Source organism: Suillus subaureus (assembly GCF_016647635.1).
Source record: "Suillus subaureus strain MN1 chromosome Unknown BJ212scaffold_99, whole genome shotgun sequence".
NCBI lineage: Eukaryota > Fungi > Basidiomycota > Agaricomycetes > Boletales > Suillaceae > Suillus > Suillus subaureus.
The window spans coordinates 14,567-35,268 of NW_024538655.1; the positions used below are offsets into that span (position 1 = coordinate 14,567).

The 20,702-nt window shown below is 43.4% G+C and overlaps 5 protein-coding genes across 5 annotated transcripts; 3 read left to right on the forward strand and 2 right to left on the reverse strand.

Moving 5' to 3' along the window:
* Positions 1–3,174: 3,174 nt before the first annotated feature.
* On the forward strand, positions 3,175–11,933 carry BJ212DRAFT_1591443 (uncharacterized protein; the record flags this gene model as incomplete). The annotated part of the gene is made up of 32 exons (XM_041342518.1): positions 3,175–3,398; positions 3,449–3,532; positions 3,602–3,661; positions 3,718–3,788; positions 3,917–4,052; positions 4,147–4,362; positions 4,423–4,463; positions 4,491–4,614; positions 4,658–4,714; positions 5,750–5,854; positions 6,028–6,063; positions 6,114–6,159; positions 6,296–6,441; positions 6,580–6,687; positions 6,750–7,025; positions 7,063–7,094; positions 7,144–7,237; positions 7,700–7,722; positions 7,757–8,038; positions 8,131–8,214; positions 8,444–8,584; positions 8,648–9,080; positions 9,120–9,357; positions 10,484–10,548; positions 10,812–10,844; positions 10,999–11,037; positions 11,095–11,214; positions 11,265–11,301; positions 11,395–11,466; positions 11,494–11,603; positions 11,629–11,803; positions 11,854–11,933. Exons 2-32 carry the CDS (start codon positions 3,473–3,475, stop codon positions 11,931–11,933), a joined length of 3,540 nt encoding a protein of 1,179 aa, XP_041186015.1. The 5' UTR covers positions 3,175–3,398; positions 3,449–3,472.
* Positions 11,934–12,379: 446 nt separating this feature from the next.
* On the forward strand, positions 12,380–13,015 carry BJ212DRAFT_1305129 (uncharacterized protein; the record flags this gene model as incomplete). The annotated part of the gene is made up of 3 exons (XM_041333719.1): positions 12,380–12,439; positions 12,548–12,890; positions 12,963–13,015. 3 exons carry the CDS (start codon positions 12,380–12,382, stop codon positions 13,013–13,015), a joined length of 456 nt encoding a protein of 151 aa, XP_041186016.1.
* A 1,843-nt stretch (positions 13,016–14,858) lies between these two features.
* On the forward strand, positions 14,859–15,261 carry BJ212DRAFT_1216639 (uncharacterized protein; the record flags this gene model as incomplete). The annotated part of the gene is made up of 2 exons (XM_041329313.1): positions 14,859–14,939; positions 14,995–15,261. Coding segments are annotated over 2 exons (348 nt in total), but the record flags the coding sequence as incomplete, so codon positions are not given.
* A 1,432-nt stretch (positions 15,262–16,693) lies between these two features.
* BJ212DRAFT_1286762 (uncharacterized protein) lies at positions 16,694–17,000 on the reverse strand (the record flags this gene model as incomplete). Its single annotated transcript, XM_041331959.1, has 2 exons — positions 16,694–16,830; positions 16,874–17,000. 2 exons carry the CDS (start codon positions 16,998–17,000, stop codon positions 16,694–16,696), a joined length of 264 nt encoding a protein of 87 aa, XP_041186018.1.
* Positions 17,001–17,177: 177 nt separating this feature from the next.
* Positions 17,178–19,481, reverse strand: BJ212DRAFT_1487754 (uncharacterized protein; the record flags this gene model as incomplete). The annotated part of the gene is made up of 7 exons (XM_041341317.1): positions 17,178–17,739; positions 17,798–17,925; positions 17,980–18,085; positions 18,137–18,633; positions 18,685–19,002; positions 19,058–19,136; positions 19,204–19,481. 7 exons carry the CDS (start codon positions 19,479–19,481, stop codon positions 17,178–17,180), a joined length of 1,968 nt encoding a protein of 655 aa, XP_041186019.1.
* Positions 19,482–20,702: the final 1,221 nt, after the last annotated feature.

Here is a 20,702-nt window from a genome sequence, read left to right on the forward strand (position 1 = left end):
CATTCACATCCTACAAGAGGACACAATATCGAGAAGAGTAGCGGATACCGGAGTGACTTTGTAGTAATGCAATGTCCCAGTACGTGCGTACTATGTAGTACGGTGTCACATCTACTATACCCGCCGATCTCATTGCAGATCTAGCTTCCGCACGTCGTCATTTCCCCCCATTACCCCGCATATTGCAGGGGGTTTGTCACAAATCTCTTGCAATAAAGGATGATCGATGCATCGATGAAAACTATATGGCAGGTTCTCAGCCGCTGGCCCCCATCAAGATTGAATCTCCCTAGGTGGCCCAAACTCAATACCACTTATCCTCTACTCGGTGAGCTTCCTGCATCCGTCCTAACCCATGACTCAGTACCCTAGTCTTGTCTCCATCTGGTGACAATGGTGCATGCGAATTTGTGAATCTGTCCGAACGGATCTCATATCGTAAAACATCTGCAGTCGTGGTCATAATCTATAGTTTTCGGTATTTCTACCGTACTATATGGTTGTGGCCGGACTCGGAGCTTTGCGCCACCTTCTAAATCCTGCCGAGTCGATCTCGTTTTCTCATCAGAAAAGTGAGTGATAGTGGCCATGCTCTGGTCTGGGCTGTGATATAGAAGGAACGACTGTCTTTCTTGTCTGATTAGGAGAGACTATGTAGATCTGGGGTTCAATGCGCATATTTAATTTTATGTTTCTGATCAATCATCTTCTGCAGTCTCGTTATGCAACTCTGGGACTGTCACGGCAACTTCAGACTCAGAAATGGGTGGAAATTTCGATTGATTTGGGGTCAGGTGAGCAATATGTCAGGGAGCACCAGTTCAGGTGGAGATGCCAAAGGAGTATTCATTTTCCTGGCTGCTGCCTTCCCAGTCCATACGTACGTACACAACATGTGTGCGAGTGAGCATCGAGACTGAGGATACAGAATTTTCGGGTCTAATTTCTGATAGGTGATGAAAATTTTCGAGTTCGACTCGCAAAGTACACAAGTGAACAGCACTATAGCTCCGCAAACCCTGATATTTCAATTCGATGATATTTGCCATTGGTGTCACATAACTCCAGCCAGGTGATACTAATACATGTTGGTATCCGCGAGAACAACATGGTCTTTAAGTTCACGATTCTCTCATAAGATACTTCTGAACGACAGTCTCGACCTTGTAAAGGGGTCACTATAAACTTTGATACGAGTGGGGTGAAAATTACCTGAGCTAAGCTGATCGGTTGCGTCACTACAGCAGCTGATTGTTCTACCCCAGCAGTCTGGTACTTTTCGAGAATACGGTTGCCTTCAACCTGGACGGCATTTTGAGAATTTAAAACACAAGAGTTATCGATATCTTACCTCCTGAATATTGTTCTTCGCTTCGTCGAGATTCTCAGCATTAAACCATATGTCGGCATTCCGATCTCCTTGCGTACGCTCTTCATACATATTATCGACAACGAGGGTGCTGTGTTGGATGCCTGCAGCCGCGAAGTTCCTGTATAGCTTCTGAGAAATTTCGCTGGTGCTCATCTTCTGATCGTTCGCCATGCTGCGGACTTCAGCCTGATACTTGGCAACATAATTCTCGCTGTCGACTGCCTCTAAAGCGGAACCAGCGATAAGAGTGGGCAGCACGCTAACATCGCCGAGGTTGACCACCTTCCCTCTATCACAAATAGTTAATCCATGAATATACGGTTGAAGCTGTGATGATTTTACCCAGTTTTCTTAACCAATCCTTCGTAGAAATCACGCGCTCTCTGCGTAATCAATGACACATCTGACGTGGCAGCACAAAGAAAATGATCTCACCTTGTAATACTGGCTCAGAGTAGGCTCGCACGCAATCACATACTGTATTGATATTAAACTCTAGCACGAGATGTGGAATGTCGGACATACCAAAGTGATACCAGCTTTTCCCATCCTCGTCGCAATACGGAGCGGGTCGATTTCTGTATTGGCATTAGTCTGATTCATTACGACTGAAGAACACAAGTATGATTTACGAAGTGGACATCCTTTAGGGAAGGCGTCTCCATCCTCTCCAATTCCATGCGGGGGTGAATCGGTAATCAGCACCACAACCTTTGTCGCTTCGTCCTTCCAGTCAGCCCTGTTGGCAGCGGACAAAGCATCACTTTGAGATTCAGGTCCATCTCCACCGCCTGTCGCTGTTAAGCCGCCTAAATTCGTCGCGATGCTTCCAAAATCGGTCGTGAAAGGATATTCCTGGATGATGAAGCTCCGATCTTGAGGAGGATGATCGCGGAAGGCAACAAGACCAAATCTGAGATCTCCCGGAGCGAATTTCCCCCCAGATAGAAGCGTATTGCAAATCTGGGTGATCCCGTTGCGCGCAGTGTCAATATACTGCTGTTGACTCCCTGTAGCATCTTGGAGGAACATGATATCCCTGAGTCGAATTTACGACCAGCATCATGCAGCTTTCGCACAACGAAATCATCCTCACAGTGGCGCAGAAGGCTTAACATCTGGAACTAACTCAAAAACGAAGCATTGTTTGGGACCATCGTACTTTAGATGATGATTATGTAGAAGTACAAAATGAGTAGAGGGGACGTATGACATGAGCATGGTCATAGTAAAAGTGGACTTATGAAGGGCATTAGAAAATGTCAGGAAAGTAGACTCGGACACAAACAGCATCTGATCCTGGGTTGCAGGAGTCGAAGCAGTTCGACTCGCCACTTAGCTTTATCCTGTAACACACATGAAGTACAACTTTTAGCGACATCATGTTAGGACACGGACTTCGAGAAAGTTTGACCATCGCTGGTTCGTTCCAATATAGACCAGTTCAAGGAGGAACCATTCTGAGGATAAGGGTATCCGTAACCCCAATAGGTGTCTGCAGTCTTCTTGTAGGTCACACCATACCCATCCTCGACGCTGACCATCGTCCAGACGTTGCTTCATCAGTAAAAAGTCAAGTTCGTCGTAGCCCTGGTGACAGCTATGTATATAGAGCTATATAGCCACCATAGCGCTATGTCGGAAATTTGCGAAATCTATTCCAATGCTTCGTTCGTTGTTGAGATGTCGTTGAGATGGCGTTGAAATTCGTATTGTCATGATCATGTAAGATTGATTGCTGAGTTTCAATGTATCGCAGCGTGATTGCGAAGCGCTTGCAATGCGTCCTTACCTCTGTTTGCGCTCTCATCATCTGTATTCCTCCATTTCTTTGCTCACATCAATTCTGTAGATACCTTGTATATATCTTTCGACATCATGGGCTCCGACAGGGCCAAATTCTGCGATCTGTGTGAACAGAGCATTAAACCACGCAGCTGGGTCACTCACCGGAAAGCCTGCAAGAAGAACTCCCAGAAACGAGCCCAGGATCAGCGCATTGCAGACTCAATTAGGCAGTGAAAAGGTGCGTTGTTTGAATACTCCAATTTAGTTTCATATCCTGACTAAATGCAGCAGGTCTTCTTGGTCCTGGTTCCAATGGTACTGCTGTCAATGCGGTGGTGGGTCACAGTCTCAATCCGCAGCTCGAGACACAGGGTAAGTTTTGCTGTTTATTATTCTTTCAATGCATTGTGTTGTTAATTTTACTTATTTGTTCATCAATAGTCCAGCGAGACCCTTCAGCATCGAGTTTCCATGATGTTGATAATCTGGGCCCTTATTTTGGTGAGTTTGATTATTTCTTTGGGTGTTTTGTTGTATATCATTAATATGGATTTCAGATGAGCAACTGGCTATCCCTGATGACAACAGGAACCTTCAGTATTGCGAATATTAGCTTGATGACATCAAGGTTGAGCACCATCCCAAGAGCGGGATCCCAACCAAAATCTTTGCTTTCAGTGATTTCACATGTCACCCTGCACATCATTCCTCATGGTCTGCTCCAGAACCTAATGCAAAGCCTTGGTGTCCTTTCAGGTCTCATTTGGAGTTTGATGTTGCTGAAATTGCCCTTGAAGTGGTGCTCAATAATGAGCAAACAGACTGTCTCATTGATATATGCCATCACTGTGCAGCGCAGTTGGAGAAATTCACATTCAAGAACCACAAGGATGTTTGTGCCAAGTGGGACACAGTTTCTCAGTGCCTTACAGGGGTTGTTTTGCCCATTGTTGTATGATTCTAATTGGACTAATGTTTGAGCTTAGTTTACAAAGGATGTGATTTCAATACCCTTCGCAGATAAAACATGGGACTTTGATGTCTACTATCGCGATCTTTGGGAGTGGGCTACTGACCTCCATGATCCTCATCTGTTTCCTTATTTTCATTTTGATGCCCAGTGCTTGGCGAAGTTCAATGGCCAGTCTTTCGAACGATTTGTAGATGAGCCTTTTACTGCTCAAGACTTTTGGGATGCTCAAGTATGTACCATTCATATATGTTGTACGGTAATCTTGATGGAATCTCAATGTAATTTGTAGTTGCAGCTGCTGCATAGTGCTAAGCCCCTTGCCTTCATATTGTACGCTGACAAAACAAAACTATCTAGTTTTGGAACTGCAAAAGGCTATCCCATTGTTGCTCGATTAGTGAACTTACCCACCCACATTTGCAACAGTCAAGGAATGGGTGGTGGTTACATTGTTGGGTGGCTTCCTGTGGTATTACAATATGTACAATGTCACATGCATCACTTCATACTAATTCTATTCATAGGTGAAGGAAGATAAAGCCCATGCCAGCTTGCTGGCATGGGCTAACTTCAAGGCCACAGTATGGCATAAATCCTTTGAAAGGATACTGTCTTCGCTCGCTGCAAAATCAAAAACCAGTCAATGGTTGGAGTGTCTAGATATTGTTCAGCGCTGGTTTTTCCTGCTAATACTCATTTTATCTTCCAATTTTGAGGAACAGTGAGCTTCAAACTTTTGGACTGATGTTTCACTAACTTACCATGTTTGAAGGTTGTCATATGCCATTCCGGACTCTCAACTCTAAATCTGCTTCTCCGGATGTCCAGATCTGAGATCCGGATCTCAAATGATCTGATCTATCTTTATCTCCCTTCCAGAATCCAAACCCTATATCAGCGCCCAACTCCATTTAGACTGCCCCTGTCTCCAGACTCCGGTTAACCATGTTTCCCTTTTGATTATTGATCTGTTACATACATTTCATTTCCGGTGTTCATTATTTGTGATCCATCCTACTTACTAATAGACTTTGCATATGCTTTGTACATAGCCTTTATGTTTGCTGACTGATTCCTATATGATACCTACAGTATATAAACCTCCTGTAACTCTCGGAAATACTCCAGTTCGAATATCATCTTAGTTCCTGCTCATTCCTGTGTCCTCCGGACTTGAGATAAGTCTCTTGTCATATTCTGAGTCTTAGGATTGCATCCTAGACTATATTTCCAACTCTACCTTAAGGGTAGTCCATCCTCTGTTAGTTTCTAGTCTGGACTTCATCCGGATTAGTCTTGTCTGCTTGCCCAGGTAACATCCAGACGTCCATCGGATTTATCTCACGTTTCAGATCTGGACGTCCGTTATCTGCCCCAGTCAAATCCCGGAAACTCCGGACAACTGTTCTAGCCCCCGGAAATTAAGGGCACATACTCAGGAAAGGGGCACAGTGTACGAGCTGAGGCCAAGCCCTTGTGATCCGACCCCCTTGAGCATGTGACCTTAACAAAGGTCAACAATGGCACTTACTTGCGGTGTTAGGGCCTTATGGCCATGCCCAGTCTGTCTTGTTCCCCATGATAAACTTTCTGATATGTTGCACTGCTATCCACAGCACACATCTCATGACTCGGAGGCTATTCTAGCAACCGTGCAAGAAAGGGAGGCTGCAGAAGAGAGGGAGGAGGTATTGAAAGACTATGGACTTTGTGATGTTGTTGTGAGCTTATCTTTACTCTCATGCTACATTGTTTTAATGTTGTCTTAGAATTCATTTTCAACAGTGTCCTCTACAGATGTGCATCGCGCATTGTCTTGGGACAAATTGCACTTTCACTCTGGTGGTCTATGGTCTGATCATTTATGGGTCGAGCTTCAGAAGTATATAAATAGTCTCAGATGAGAGAAATCATCTCAAGTAGACAAGAGGTAAGTCATTTATAATTCATTTTGACTCGAATTGACATGAATTTACACAGTTATCAAGCATTTCCCCACTGGCGAGACCAAAAACATCCAAACCAGGTCATGAATATCTCATTTACTGACAACTCCACACATGAAGACATTTCAAAGGTTCTTAATTTCTTTCACTCTACCTCGCATCTACTAAAATATCACTACCAGATGATAGTATATGTGACCCACAATATATTGACAGAGGCATACTGTCCTCTTGGTTACCTGCTCCTTCGTTGTGTCCAACTTTACCTCAAACTCGATATGTACGCCTTGCTTGAAGTTCACACAATGGAGACCATTAGCAGTGGCCGACACACACACCTTGCATTTGCGGCTCTTTTGTGGGTATGTTTCATATACTATTTACTGCTTCCAATAGGTAACTAATTCCTATTAGCAATACATTAACAAAACAGTTGAGAGTGACAAGAACTGGAATTTCCTGAAGTTGCACATGGGCTCGCACATTTTGACGATGTCAAGGCAAAAGGAGCAACATGCAACTACAATACCAAGCTGAACGAGAAGATGCATGGCTCATTAAAGGACTTGTATTTGCTGCGCATGAACTTTTGTGACGTAGCAGAACAGGTGCATTTCAATTTAAAAAAAATGATCTATTATAATACCACAACTTGATTCAACTTTGACAGATCCTCCGTATCAATATGTGGCAGGTAGCTGCAGATCATATATACTGCTGCTTATTCAAATTCGATGATCATCAACACCAATTGGATGAAGAAGACTTACTGGAGGAAGAAGACTTCCTTGCCACTGTCATTGAGCACCCTGTCTCGACGAGTAACTCCTTTCATGTGAAACTCGGATCGAAGCAACCTCCGCTGACTTTTGATGCAATTCAGACAGCTCATCAAGCAGACCAAGCCTTCATTAATTTCCGTGTCAAGCTCAATGATTTTCTCAATGTTCTTTTACCCTTGTTGAGCATTCCATTGCCTGAAGGCAAACATATTCATCTCTGAGGAACTGATGAGGTATGTTTGCCTCAGTTCATTTTTTGCTGTGCTGACATACTATGTGCAGATTACAGAGCACTGCTTTATTCGCATCAACTATGAATCGATGGTTGATTGGCATCAAAATACAGACTATCTTCATTCCAACCCTCGTTTCTTTGGTTCACCATGCTTTGACTGCGTCTTCATTCAGTTGACTGAGAATAAAGTCATTTTTGGCCAGCTGGTCTTCTGTTTCGAATGTCTGGTTGGGAATAACACATTTCCCCTGGCCCTTGTTCACCCTTTTGATGTTCCTACTGGTTTGCACACTTGAAAGGACAAGGATCTCAACCTTTACAGAGTTCGTGCAAGACCACGAGCACAGGCACAGTTTTTTCCTGTTAGATCATTCATATGCGGGGCCCTTCTGATAGCAGATGGACCTTCTGATTATCTTGTAGTTGATACTGCAGATACTGACATGTTTCTTCACATAAAGATGATGCATCTGGAGGCAGGGCACATCATGCGCGTTTGATTATTTGTCTTAATGAGAACCTTTTTGCTTCATTGGCCACCATCATGGACACCTTTAGTTCTCGACTTTAACTTAATCTAACTAATCCTTTCACTCCTACTAGATATTTCATTACCAGATTGTAAGGTACATGCTATTGACTTTCATTCATATGTCACAGAACACTGATTATACTAGTAGTGCAGCTCCCTGGACCCCTGCCTCGATTACTACGGCACCCCGCACAAACCAGCCTCCATGATCGGGTTCAGCTTAAAAGGCTGTACCACAGCATATCCACCCTAGAAAAAAAGATATTAAACAAGGACCCCAATGATCTCGTAGATGAAGAGCATGCCGTTCTCCAAGGATTCAGACGAGGACATGAAGTTAGTGATGAAGACCTCCAGCAGCAAAAACGGACAAAGCTGATCTCAGACCATGAATGGCAAGTCATTCTCTGGTTTTCATCATATCATTGATTGAATGGGTATTACAGACTCGCTGAGATAATGCATAATCTGATGGAGATCTCCCTTGCACCGAGTGTTCCAGCTTCCCTCCGAATAATCCCAACCAAGTACAATATCATCATTCATATCTGGACCCACACATTCCACAAACTCCTGGAGGCCTTAGGTGAGCCTCATTTTTCTCGCCCTCACTCTTGAACACCTCCAAGACTTTATATATTATGCCTACACCTTCTACACCTGCCTTCTAGAGGAGCCGTCTTTGCATTTGTTCCAATCAGGCTGGCTCAAGGCTCATGGCAATCTTGCGCAAAATGGATGAAGCTGATCTCAGACCATTAACAGCAAGTTGCTCTCCAGTTTTCATCATGATATCATTGACTTAATGTGTGCAGACTCACTGATATAATACATAATAAGCTGATGGAGATCTCTCTTGCACTGAGCATTCCAGCTTCCCTCCAGGTAATCCCAACCAAGTACAATATCATCATTTGTCTTTGGATGCATGCATTCTGCAAACTCCTCAAACTCTTGTGAGTCAACTCTCCCCATCTGGTCATCAACTGCGCACCTGAACTATTCGTCTTTCTACACAGCATGCTATTCACTAACATCCAACTTGACAACTTTTCGCCAACCCTCGCTCGCTTCATCAAGCACATCAAAATCGAGGGAGCTGAGGAACGCGAGTGGATTATGATAGCAGGCACAGGCAGTCCAGCTGTAAAAGTTGCCAAGAAGTGTCAAGTTGCACCCACATTCTGTGATGAAGACAGTGAAGAGAAATGGATGGACGTGGATGACAAAGGTGCCTCACAAGCATCTCCAGCTCTATCGGACACAAACACGCCTGCAGAGTTTCCACTGTCATTCAAACTGGCATTGGAACTTGCATTTTTGATGCTCTCATTCATTCTCCGCAATCCAACGTGGAAGGCCTCACCTTTTGCTTGTTCTACTCTCAATCCTTATATCTCGGTCATGCTCACCTTCTTGGCTACCATCACAAAACATGCAGAGACACTTTCTGTAATGAAATGTTCAATACCTTGGCATGATTTTGCACAGTTTTTCGCCAACCCTCCCCCCCGCGATATCTTTACTGCACAGGGATTGGTCATCCCAACTGCTGGCCATGAGCAGTGGTCGATGCTGATGAGTGGTTGTGCCCCACCTCTCTCCGAAGACTGGTGCCTTAGTGGGATGGAGTGGATCAGTCGAAAAGTCTTCAAGTGTGGATACTGGAAGAGCAGAGAGGAGAGATGGATGTCAATGGAGGTGGAGATCCTGGATGTGGAAGAAGGCGGTCAACTCACCAATGGGATTATCAAAGATGAAGATGACGAAGAGGATGGCCACTCCCATGTCAATGGGGAGAGCTTGCATGGGGAGACAAGCAAGAGATGGAACCATCTTGTGTGCTGTCACAGACAGGAAGTATGTGGGTTGAAATGGGCAAGAGATGGTGGGCCATTGGCAAGTGGGGGGAACAACAACAAAGTGTGTATATGGGATCTATGAGGTTCAAAACATGCCTCTGTTACTGAAGTTCAACATCAGGATCAGGGAGTGTGGAGGGTGCAGGAGGGAGTGGAAGTGGAGACGCACCACTCTGGAAATTCCACCAACACACAGCAGTGGTGAGTAGGCCTTTCTTTGGTGTTATTTGGCTGGTGATAAATTGCTCAGGTGCTGGTGATGTCAAGTTCAATGGTGCTAGAATTAGATGCTGATGTATGTTCCTAGGTGAGACCATCATAACAGGTGCTGGAGATGAGACGCTTAGGTTCCAGAATGCATTTCTGAAGAAAGAGGGTGGAGAGAAACGGGAGATGAGGTTGGATTATGGGAGGCTTATCAGGTGATCTCACTGCTTGAGGTTATTAGGGGATCCTGAAATATGCATGGCAGTTTCCTGAACCATGCATGGTGGATTCCCAGACTACACATCACATCCAGAAAACTTGGTGGATGTTGCACACTGCATTTGGCATAGATGCTGCTCAGGGTGTCTGTTGTGATTGCTGCACTCTCGACGTCACGCTCTCATCTATACACTATATCTGCAAGCTAACGTTGCACCACATCATGGCATATGACCACCAACCATACCCACCACATTACTATATCACTCACTCACTCACCCAAACCAAACCACACTAAACCAACTACTTCAACAACCCAAATCAACATGTCTACATGGCTTGCTCAGTGCATATATGCACCCAGCCGATCTACTTTGCATGCTCAGTGCACATGCCAAGCTCACATTTGCATCTATATGTCCTTTGTTCATATGTCAATTTCTTGCTCAAGTTCTACTTCATTTTTCATCTTTTCATATCTGTGCACTCACTCTTTCATTGTGTCTCATCTTGTAAGTCACCTTGATCTTCGTGAATGACATGATCTCACTCGCTTTTTTTCACTAGTATCCAATTCAATGCTTCTTGTAGAGCTATCTGTTTGCTTTTCTCATTTCATTGCTATACTATGGGTGTGTGACACAAGACCTCATCTTGGTTATATGCTACACTGCCACACGCGCAGCTCCTTTCATAAGGACTTCATCAATCAGCAAACATTGCTTGTTCTCCATGAACTAAATGCTTCTTATCAACCACTACACCAAACCGCTTTTTTACCAGCCACCAACAAAATATTTGAAGCACACACAGAACTTATCAAGAAATGTACCTTCTCAACTGATGCACATGTGATATAAAAGGCTCTGGTCATGGTTCGCTGCTGTTGATACAGACTGATCGGGTGCAATCACTGCTGTCGAGCTTGGTGCGTCTTTTCAGAGTGACATGAGGGTTTTTGCTGATTGTGATCTGTTTGGGATCGTTGGTGATTAGAGAGAGTGTTGATCAATGGGGACTGGACTCATGAGTTTTTTGCTTGACTTTTTGAGTTTGGATAAGAGCTGATGGTGGTGGTGTAGCATTTGATTTGGACACTGAAGCTCCTTATGAGCATGTTTGTGAGTCTCTTCCTTCTGACCATACTTCTTTGGTTGATTGTTCATCAGCTGTGACAGGATGTTGATTGTGACGACTCTGTGGACGTTGATGTTGATGATGAAGATGCTGAGTCTAAGGAAATGTCAGAACAGAGTGAAGAGGACGAAAATGATCATGAGGAAGTCAAGGATCTCAAGGTGAGTTGCCTCATTGGTGAATTTTGGATGGTATTTGATGACATGAACAGGTATGCCAGAGGTACTTGCGATCACTTCTCATTTCAGGTCAGTGCGCACCTGCTCATGTGCCCAAACAGCAGTCTCGTCCAGCCCATTCCCAGAAAATTGTGTTAATGCCATCTTTGAACATTGTGGCAGGTTATACTATTCTTGTGCTGGACACCAACATCATTTTATCTTCCTTATTGGCCGTCACATCCATCATCGAAAGTCTCTGATGGACCGTTGTCCTACCAGTTCCGGTTATCATGGAGCTTGATGGCCTATCCTTGAATCCATCTCAGCTTGGTGAAGCTGCTCAAGAGGCCATTGCCTATATAACCTCACACATCTGCTCGCACCCGGATGTCACTGAGTGTACGAACTGAACAGGTTGATCTCATCAATGAAGACTTGTGGGATTGCTGCATGGACGATTTGATTCTCAAAGCCACAATCTGGCAAGATGAGTATGGGGTGGACCACTCTGCACTATTAAAGAATATGCCACCTGTGCAAGACAATGCCAATGCTGTCAAGGTGGTGTTACTGTCTCTAGATTGTCTCTGTAAGTCCTTAACTTTTTGATGTCGCCCACAATGGCTCATTTTTATGCAGTCTGTTTGAAAGCCTGTTCACACCAACTTGCAGCAGCTGGCGAGAAAGATCTTGCTGCTATACTCGCATCTGGAACGTAATGCATGCTTGCGGCTTCATGAGATTGATTTTGTATGTTTCCTAACATTGAGTGTGCCTCTTACATGTGGCAGAATGTCTATCAGTGGTGGTTGGGCCAAAGTTACTTGTGGCAGGCTATCCTGCTCTTGTACTAGACCCTGATGATATCCCATCATCTAGGAGCTCAAAACGTAATATTCCAGCCCATGATTTAGACATTACATGCTGATTATTACTTTGCAGTGTTGATTTCATTTGTTGTATTAAATTATCAAAGGTCACCTCCAGGCTATCACACCTTCCTTCATAACCGATAGTCAGAGCATAGGCATGTTTTTCTTGGCGCTGCTGATACATTGCTGCAACTTTGGTTGCATCAAGCACAAGGCAGGACAATTTACCTTATATACGGCACTGTCATGCTAACCATTTCTCATCTCCTTGTATCTTTTTAGCACCTTGGACCATGTCTCATTTCTCTCAAAATGCATCTGACTCAGACAATGAATGGGACACGGAGCCTATCGTTGAATCTGTTGCAATTCTGGGGCCAAATGCCTCGAAGGGAGACTTCATGGACATAAGTTTTAGATGTTAAGATCAATTTACCTATCTAACTCTACTCTTACTCTAGGCACTCAAGGTGCTGCAAATCCAGGTTCAGAAGCTCGCTGAGGAAAATCGCACTCTTCATGAGGAGAACAAGGTTCTCATTGCCGAGAAGCCTAAATGCAAACGTCACACAGAGGCTCCTGATGAACTCCTGGCCCATGAGCAAACCATCACACTTTATGCCCGTAAATATGGCATGACTGTTGAAATGTTCCCTAATGCTGACCTTTTCAGCAAACAATGTCCTGAGAATCCAACTCCATTCAACAGCCGAGACCAGTATTTGACAGCAATGACCCAGGAATCAGCGTTTTTAGACGAACTATTTCAGCACTTTCCTGATCGTTTACATGGTGTTATGGAAAGTTCATACTTCAGTGATCTCATATATATTACATGTTTCAATACTATTTGTTAAACTAACAATCATCCTCCAGGTAATGAAGTCCATTTCCAAGGCTCGCTCATTGGAAATCAACAAACTGTGTAGCGTTGCGGTGTCTTCTTACTTGAGGTGTCTTATATAAAAGTGGTCAAAAGGCAATGACACCACAATTACACTTTTGATAAGACTGAATGCTGCCAACAACCTCAAGTTCATGGTCTACGACTTTTCTTCTTTCGTGGTAGATAATGCGGCATTCATGGGAGGTTACCTGCTATACAGCCTGGTGGTTTTATTCTACCTGGTTGTAAATAGGGGTTCTACAATACAAGCCTAGCTTTATCCGGCAAGACAGATAATGTAGAGTATGTAGATAGAACTTTATCTAGTCTTGTGTTTGACTAGACAAATAGAATAGATTCTGTAGGTAAGTCTCTCTAGTCCTATGTTTGACTAGATAGAGAATAGAGTTTGTGGGTGAGTCTCTCTAGTCCTATACTTGACTAGACAGAAAATAAAGAATAGGTGTGTACTATGCACAAAACTAGGTAGCAAATAATGCTAATGATATTCCCCTGCCTTGATATACTAAAGGACTTATAAAAGGGAACTTGGTAGAAGCTGGTTGGATTTCCCTGCCTAAATGCAAAGGGTTTAATCCAAGGAAGATGATATGATACAAGAGCAGATGATCCAACAAAGGAATCTGCAGGCACAGATAATATGGCTTGACTTGGTACTTCTAGTCCTCTGAAACTATATGTCAGATGCACACTAGACAGCACAGGTACAGTCAAGAAAAGAATAAATGATCTCAGAGCAAGTAAACCAAATGTACTTGGTCTGCACTTCCTGGCTAACACAAAGAGTGTCAATGTCAGAGAAAGTGGAAGAAGTGGAGGTTCTTTTATATGATAAAAGAGATTCTTATTTTTTGTGGGTGGAGAAGTGCTCTCCTTAAATACATGAGATGGGAGAAACTGTATAGTACCAAGAAATAAGGTTGGAAAGAGAAATGACATCAGAGTTGCATCATAAATGACCTCATTGTGGAGCAAAGTGGAGCAAAAGTGGAGCAGAACATTCTAGCATCCAATGACATCACTATGACATCATAGATGGCTTCATAGTATCCAACAGAATATTCCAGAAATTTCTGTGAAGCTATATGACATCATCATGACATCATACCCTGCAGGTACATTTTGTGGAGTCTCTGGGAGGTCAAAGAATCAAGTAGGTAAAGAAATGAAAGAAAAATATGAAGACAATAAAGTAGAATAAATCATAAGACAGAACAAATCAAAACACTGGCTTTTTAGATAGGGTTTTGGTAGGCTTTTATCTTTTCTCCTTGGTTATTTCTAGTCAAAGTAAATAAGCCAAATGATAGGCAATAACCTAAGCTTTTGTATGACTATCAACTTTGACCAGGTCAATATATGATTTCTTCATCATATTTGACTTTTCTTCAACACACCATATTTTTGCATGATTGGAGCATGCAAAGTGAAATATTGCACTTGAGTCTGTACTCAAAGTACATTTTGTGTAGTCTGAGGGCTAAGCTAACAGACTATGGAAACATGGGATGATATGTTATATACATGTTCTGCATGATTCCCAAATCATGCAGGACAGCAGGCAATATATTTGACCTTCCAGGAGTATACTTCAGCAATACCCAGTACCACAGAGCCAATGTCACCAAAATACAGAAAATGCTTGGAGTGTCAGCAGCAAATCCGAAGTACAAGACATTTCTGCCAGTCCTGTTCCTTGGAATGCAAGAGGACCCTACCTTGAAGACTGTGTTCGGAAACTGGGAACTTTTGGCTAAGGTATGTGTTTCTTTTGGTCAATGAGCATGTCATAGTGACATTGATATATCTCTGAATAGATTCTGAAGGCCACACTTTGTGGTGTTACTTTGCTTCACCAAGAGACCACTGGTGGACCAAAGACCAATGCCTGGAAGTGGAACCTCGAGCATGTTACGCCAGGGTCTATTGCATGGGCTGCCATCATTGTAAGTTTTTATCTATGCTATGTTGAATGTTCTCACTCAGTCAATACTATTGCAGGCAATCTTTTTGCTATCACCCGATACTGAATTTCAGAAGTTGGGCACAGGAAAGTCCTCTGGCATCAACTACAAGGACCTTTTCTTTCACTACAAGAAACTCTTGCTCACCAAGTGGGACAGCCACTGCATCCAGACCATTGTGCAAAACATCGACCGAGAAGTTTTCAGCACTGCAAAATCATCTGCTTCTGCAGCCACTCAAGAAGATCACTCCAGTGAAGTCATTTGCGCAATGAATGCACTTGATATTGATAGCAACAATGAGTCAGACATCTCTGAACCTACTCCAATGTCTTCTGCAGTCCAGAGTACCACTGCCTTTCATTCTGACACTGTTGAGGTGGCACAGCCTCCCGCTGCTCTCAGCACTGTTTCATCACTCAGTACTACTTCTACTCTCAGTGCTACTTTCCAAGCTACTGTTCAGGGTGATGTGGCAGTTTCAGCAGCTACTAATACAGCTGTAGTACAGGATGCAGATGTGGAACAGCCACCAGCTTGAGGGAGAGGGAGAGGAAGGGCTAGGGCAAAGAAGCCTGCAGCTACAGGTGTTTGATGCAGTACTCATGCTGCTTAGGATACTATTAGTAGATATACTAGTCTTTTTTTCATTTCATATGTAATGTTATATCTTTGATTTGCCTTTCATGTGCACCAAATCTTATTAGTCTATGCTACTTGCTATTGCCTTATAGGTAGCCAAAAACGATGGTTCAAATACAATCAAGTTACCCTATATAAAAAGACCCTTTAGCCTAACAGTTTTGTCGTGGTAAGTCCTAAGTATCACGCAACCTTAAGCTTAAGCTAATAACTACTACACAGTCGAGTGTTTGAAACCTACCAAGTACAGACTATATAATAGACAAGGTAAGCATTAACACAAACCAGATAAGATAGTAAACTAACTAACATAACATAACAGGACCTAATAAGCATAAGCTAAAAGATAAGATAGCAATGTAGCAAAGGTGATAACAGTAAGCAATACAAACACAATACAATATAACTAACTAATAAGCATAGGGCAATAGAAACCAAAAGATAAGATGGCAACATAGCAAATAGAAAAAGGGGCTTGTAAGATAAGGTCCAGTATTCCAAGAAGTGGTGACATGGGGGCATCATTACAACCGATTGCTGTACAAACAGTCCATTACAATGATTAATATTGATTTAAACCTATTTCAATTACCATTACAATTGGCATTGCAATGATGGTTGCAATGCCCATTACAAGGCGCACTCTATTATTAAAATCTATTTCAAGCAGCAGTTTGTATTTAAAAATTTCAATGCTTTGTAATGCATTGAAAGCTAGATTAGGAATTTCTGACAATTATGTAGCCGCAAGGTTTGCTACAAACTCCTACAGTAGTCATGAACCTAAACAGTGTGTTATAGGTATCTACAGGAGCTACCATGACCGCTACATGACGCTACAGGTAGCTTCATTGTGCAGTAGTCAGTCTCCATGACATTCTGCAATCTAATTAGTATCCACAGAAGCGCAAAACATCTCACTGTTGATGAACTCATTAAAATAAAAATCATTTGTGGCCTCATGCATTTCCACTCCTCAACCTTGGCTCAACTGACGGTCCCATCTTCAGTATTAAATGACATGGCCTAACAATGTTGTTGACATGAATGACAGCAGCATTGTGGCGACAATGGTGGGTCAAGCGCAACACTAGTCACATTCCAGAAGAAGGGTCAGGTGTCCTGAAAGGTGTGAACCACTTGATGTATGTGAGGGCTCTGGTGTATGTGCTGAACTGAAAAGGGAGGGTGAATATAGCACGAACTTGAGCCACTCTCAGACCTGCAACAGCTACTATTAAACACCACCCTTGATGCAACTCCCAAAAACCTACCATGCAGTGTCCGCAAACACACAGGATGAGGACCATCAGATATCAACACCATATCAAACTGAGCCGGACAACCAGGCTTACAGCCTGATGACAATCTCTCAGGTGTGGCTCTAATGCGCCTCTGCATTGGTGTATCACCAACTCGCAGGTCAGCTGGTGTTACAATGACGACTTGCTGATAAATGTCAAAATGGTCCTGCACCCCTGGTATGACAGTACAGCCAGGGATATTCTTCTGTATGAAACATCAGAGAGCTGTCAAAAAGTTGGTAGCACTGTGTGATGTTACAATCTCTTGAACCAATCAGTGTGGATGCACTGGAGCCTTTGCAAGGACATGCATCGTTTGCTCTGTTTCATGTGAGTCCGAGTCTGAATCCAAGTCTGAGTCATAAGGGGGAGTTTCATGTGAATCCAAGTCTGAATCTGAGTCTGAGTCATACATGTTTGAATCATCCTGGGTCCAGCCAGCTGAGAGAGGCACTTGTGCCAGCCAATCCAGATATGCTCCCTGCAAAAAGACAGCTTCCTGGCACTGAAGCCACAAGACCATTTGCTCTTCATAATCATGTTTATTGGTGGCACAGTAAGTGTCCTTGGCAAAGTCTATATGCAAGCACTCAGGAAGTTCTGTATTAAAACTATCAGTTGCACCAAACAATGTTATTGACTGGACGTAATGAGTGAGTTGGTGGATCTTTGGGATGTTGAAATGTTCACGAATAGACAGTTCCTTGAGGACATCCTTATGAGCATGGAATACTGATAGTGCTGTCTGTAAGGTTTTGAGTGAATCTGTTGTGTGAATTTGCAGCTGCACATAATATGAGAAGTCCAGAATTGAATGAGCAACTATCAAGACCTGACTGGCAGGGAACCAAACTCAGCCACATATTCCATCTTTGAAACTCGAAATACACATACCTGGAAACTGCTCTGGTGAGTAAGCCAATGAACACTTGCTGCATTTGTTTATGTTCACTTCTGGTCCATTGCTTGACAGTTGATATTCCTTTCTTGAAGTGACAGAGCCCTAGGTAATCCGGCATTGCCTTGAATCATGTGTCCATTTCATCCTCTCCGATTATTTGCTGACACCACCTCACCAGGTGATCCTTGAATACACCTTTATGAACTTGGTGCAGAAGATCTGGAGTGAACACTAGGAAGATGTTGGCATGAGGCATATCAGCCCAGAAAGGCTTGTAAATGCTACATAGTCCATTTTCCTCGAATTCAGGCAGATGCTGACCCATCTTTCACCTTTGCAATATATCCTTCGTGGTCTTAGGATCATGCATCTCTGAGTGCAGTGCATCCCCTCGCTCCTCTGCTGCAACAAGACACTTTGGACACTGATTTTCCTTGCAACAGGCCACCAAACACTGTTCTGGGAAATCAGCAACATATGCCACCAGAATTGGGTAGACACAACATATCCATGAGTCGGTGCACACCATGTCCACACCATCATTGCCGGCAGCAATCAGAGGATGGAGGAGCAGGCCCATGCAATGATGGAAGAGTCGGTATCCAGCCAGGGAACATTCCTCAGGAGTGAAGCAGTTGAGCTTCCCTGCAGGTAAGTAACCGATAAGCACAGTCACATGTGCCGAAGCCTGACACCTTTTAGCTTTTGCAATGTTTCCAATAGACATATACACTGGCCATGCAGTCTTATTGCCTCGGAACTGTGACAAGGTTGTTTTGTCTGATGATAAAATAATTGGAGCTATAGTTGCTCCTTCAGGCAATGCTTTCTACATAAGAGGTCAGTCTATTCCTTCAATGTTTCTCCAGATTAATCTTACCTGTTTCTCACCCCACCAGTCTGCTGTCCACATCTCGTCAATAACTCTATGTTGACCTGCACAGTCAGCATATGCTCTGCCAGGTGAGTAGGCCATATCTGCCTTGAAAGCAGGGTTTCCAATGAGCTCCTTCACACATTCCACAGGATCTTGACTCCATAGCTCAACTTCTTCTTGCAGCAACTCCCCATCCTTGTCCTGACAATTTCCATGGACAGTGACCTTTTGACAGCTCCAGCCTGGACCATGTGGAAGTTTGTCTACTCTTTGCAAAAATGAACAATTATTGTGAAACAATAGCTTTGTGCACTGTTGGGTCTGTTGACAGCATCAATACAGTGAGTTCCAATTTTGTTCAATGCTCTCGACTTACTATTGGTAGTTTTAGAAATTCATTGGTCTTGGTTTGTCCCAGATTTTTGACAATCCACTGCACTAGACCCCACTCTTCCCTGGTGAGTCTACTCAGTACATCTCTGGCCAGCATGGCCAAGGACTTATGCATCCTCAAAGGGAGACCATGGATCTTCACCACCTTGCTGTTGTTCCCTTCTATGTCTCTCAAATCTGGTCTCCCCTTCACCCAAACCCCAGCCTGCATTTGGCTGGGGTTTAATATACTGGCCACCATCCTCATCATCAACTTCTTCAACCAAAATGTGATGAATTTTGTTGAGTGTAGGGTTGGTGTCCATTTCAGGACCTGAGCACATGTGAACATGGCATGGGGCTATGTCTTCATGGCCAAAGTCTACATCAGGTGTGTATAAATTCTCTGCCTCTACATCTTCAATCATTGATGTCCACTCCCTTCAGCATTCAGGCTGTCCTACAATGTGTCTTTTGAGACCCTTGTGCATAGATGTGACCTTCCCACAAAACATACAATTAGGCATGGCAGGTTAGTTGTTGCCAACAGTAACTGGTTTCACTTCCTAATACCCTGGTTTTCAGGCACTAGAACCACCAACATGGACACAGTTCATAATGGTACACCACCTTTCATTTCACTTGGTTGGCTACTCACCTCCTGTGGAATGTGTGTGTCCAGAGGCAAATGATGATATTGTATTTGCTTGGGATTACCCAGAGGGAAGGTATGCCTGATGATATTGTCTGAAGGTCTTCTTTTTTCTAGGACTCCTCCATGAAGATGGTGGTGGGCTTTCCTCCCTCTTACCAGCATGAAGATCTGGAGTGAATGCTAGGAAGATGTCAGCATGATGGTCGACCACCCAGAACCTTCTTCAACACAGCCCTTCTCGATGCAGTTCATAAAGGTGTGCCATCTTTCATTTCACTTGTTGTCTGGTTACTATCATCTGGCCACCTCTTCTAATGTCTGGACCATTTCTTTCTCTCTCCTCATCTATGAGTTCACACACTGCATTGCTTTTGCTTTGGCTCATCTTCTCTATTCTCCAGAGTTCACACTTGTTTTCTCTATTCCCCAGAGTTCCTGCATCACATGGCTTTGCATTTGCACCTCTTATCTATTTTCTCTTTTTATTTAACCTGATTCTGACAATGAGCCTCATCTTCTCAATCCAATACCTTTCACCTTGTCTTTTCAATTCAATACCTGGATGCCATCTTTCATTTTAAAGAGCCGAGTTCATGCATGGCCTAGCTTTTCTTTGGCTCATCTTCTCTATTCAGCAGAGTTCAGACATTGCATGACTTTGCTTTTACTCCTTTGCTTTATTATTTCATGCATGTTTTCACCTCTCATCTTATCTATTTCATACCCATAAGCCATCATTCATGCCCAACTGCTGGCTTGACTAACTGACTAAACTAGAGCAGTTATACCATGAGATGCAAGTAGGATCTCCAAAAGTTGGACTTTGCATGCTTCTTTGCACTTTTTATTCTTGGCATTCCAGCAACCAACTATTAACTCCCTTACATATGCTTGGTGAGTAGCAGGACCTTGCATGCATTCAGTGATTTGTGCTTTGCATGCCTCATCACAGTGCCTCAGCTCAGCGTCCCAACATTCTAACACCAGGGTTCAT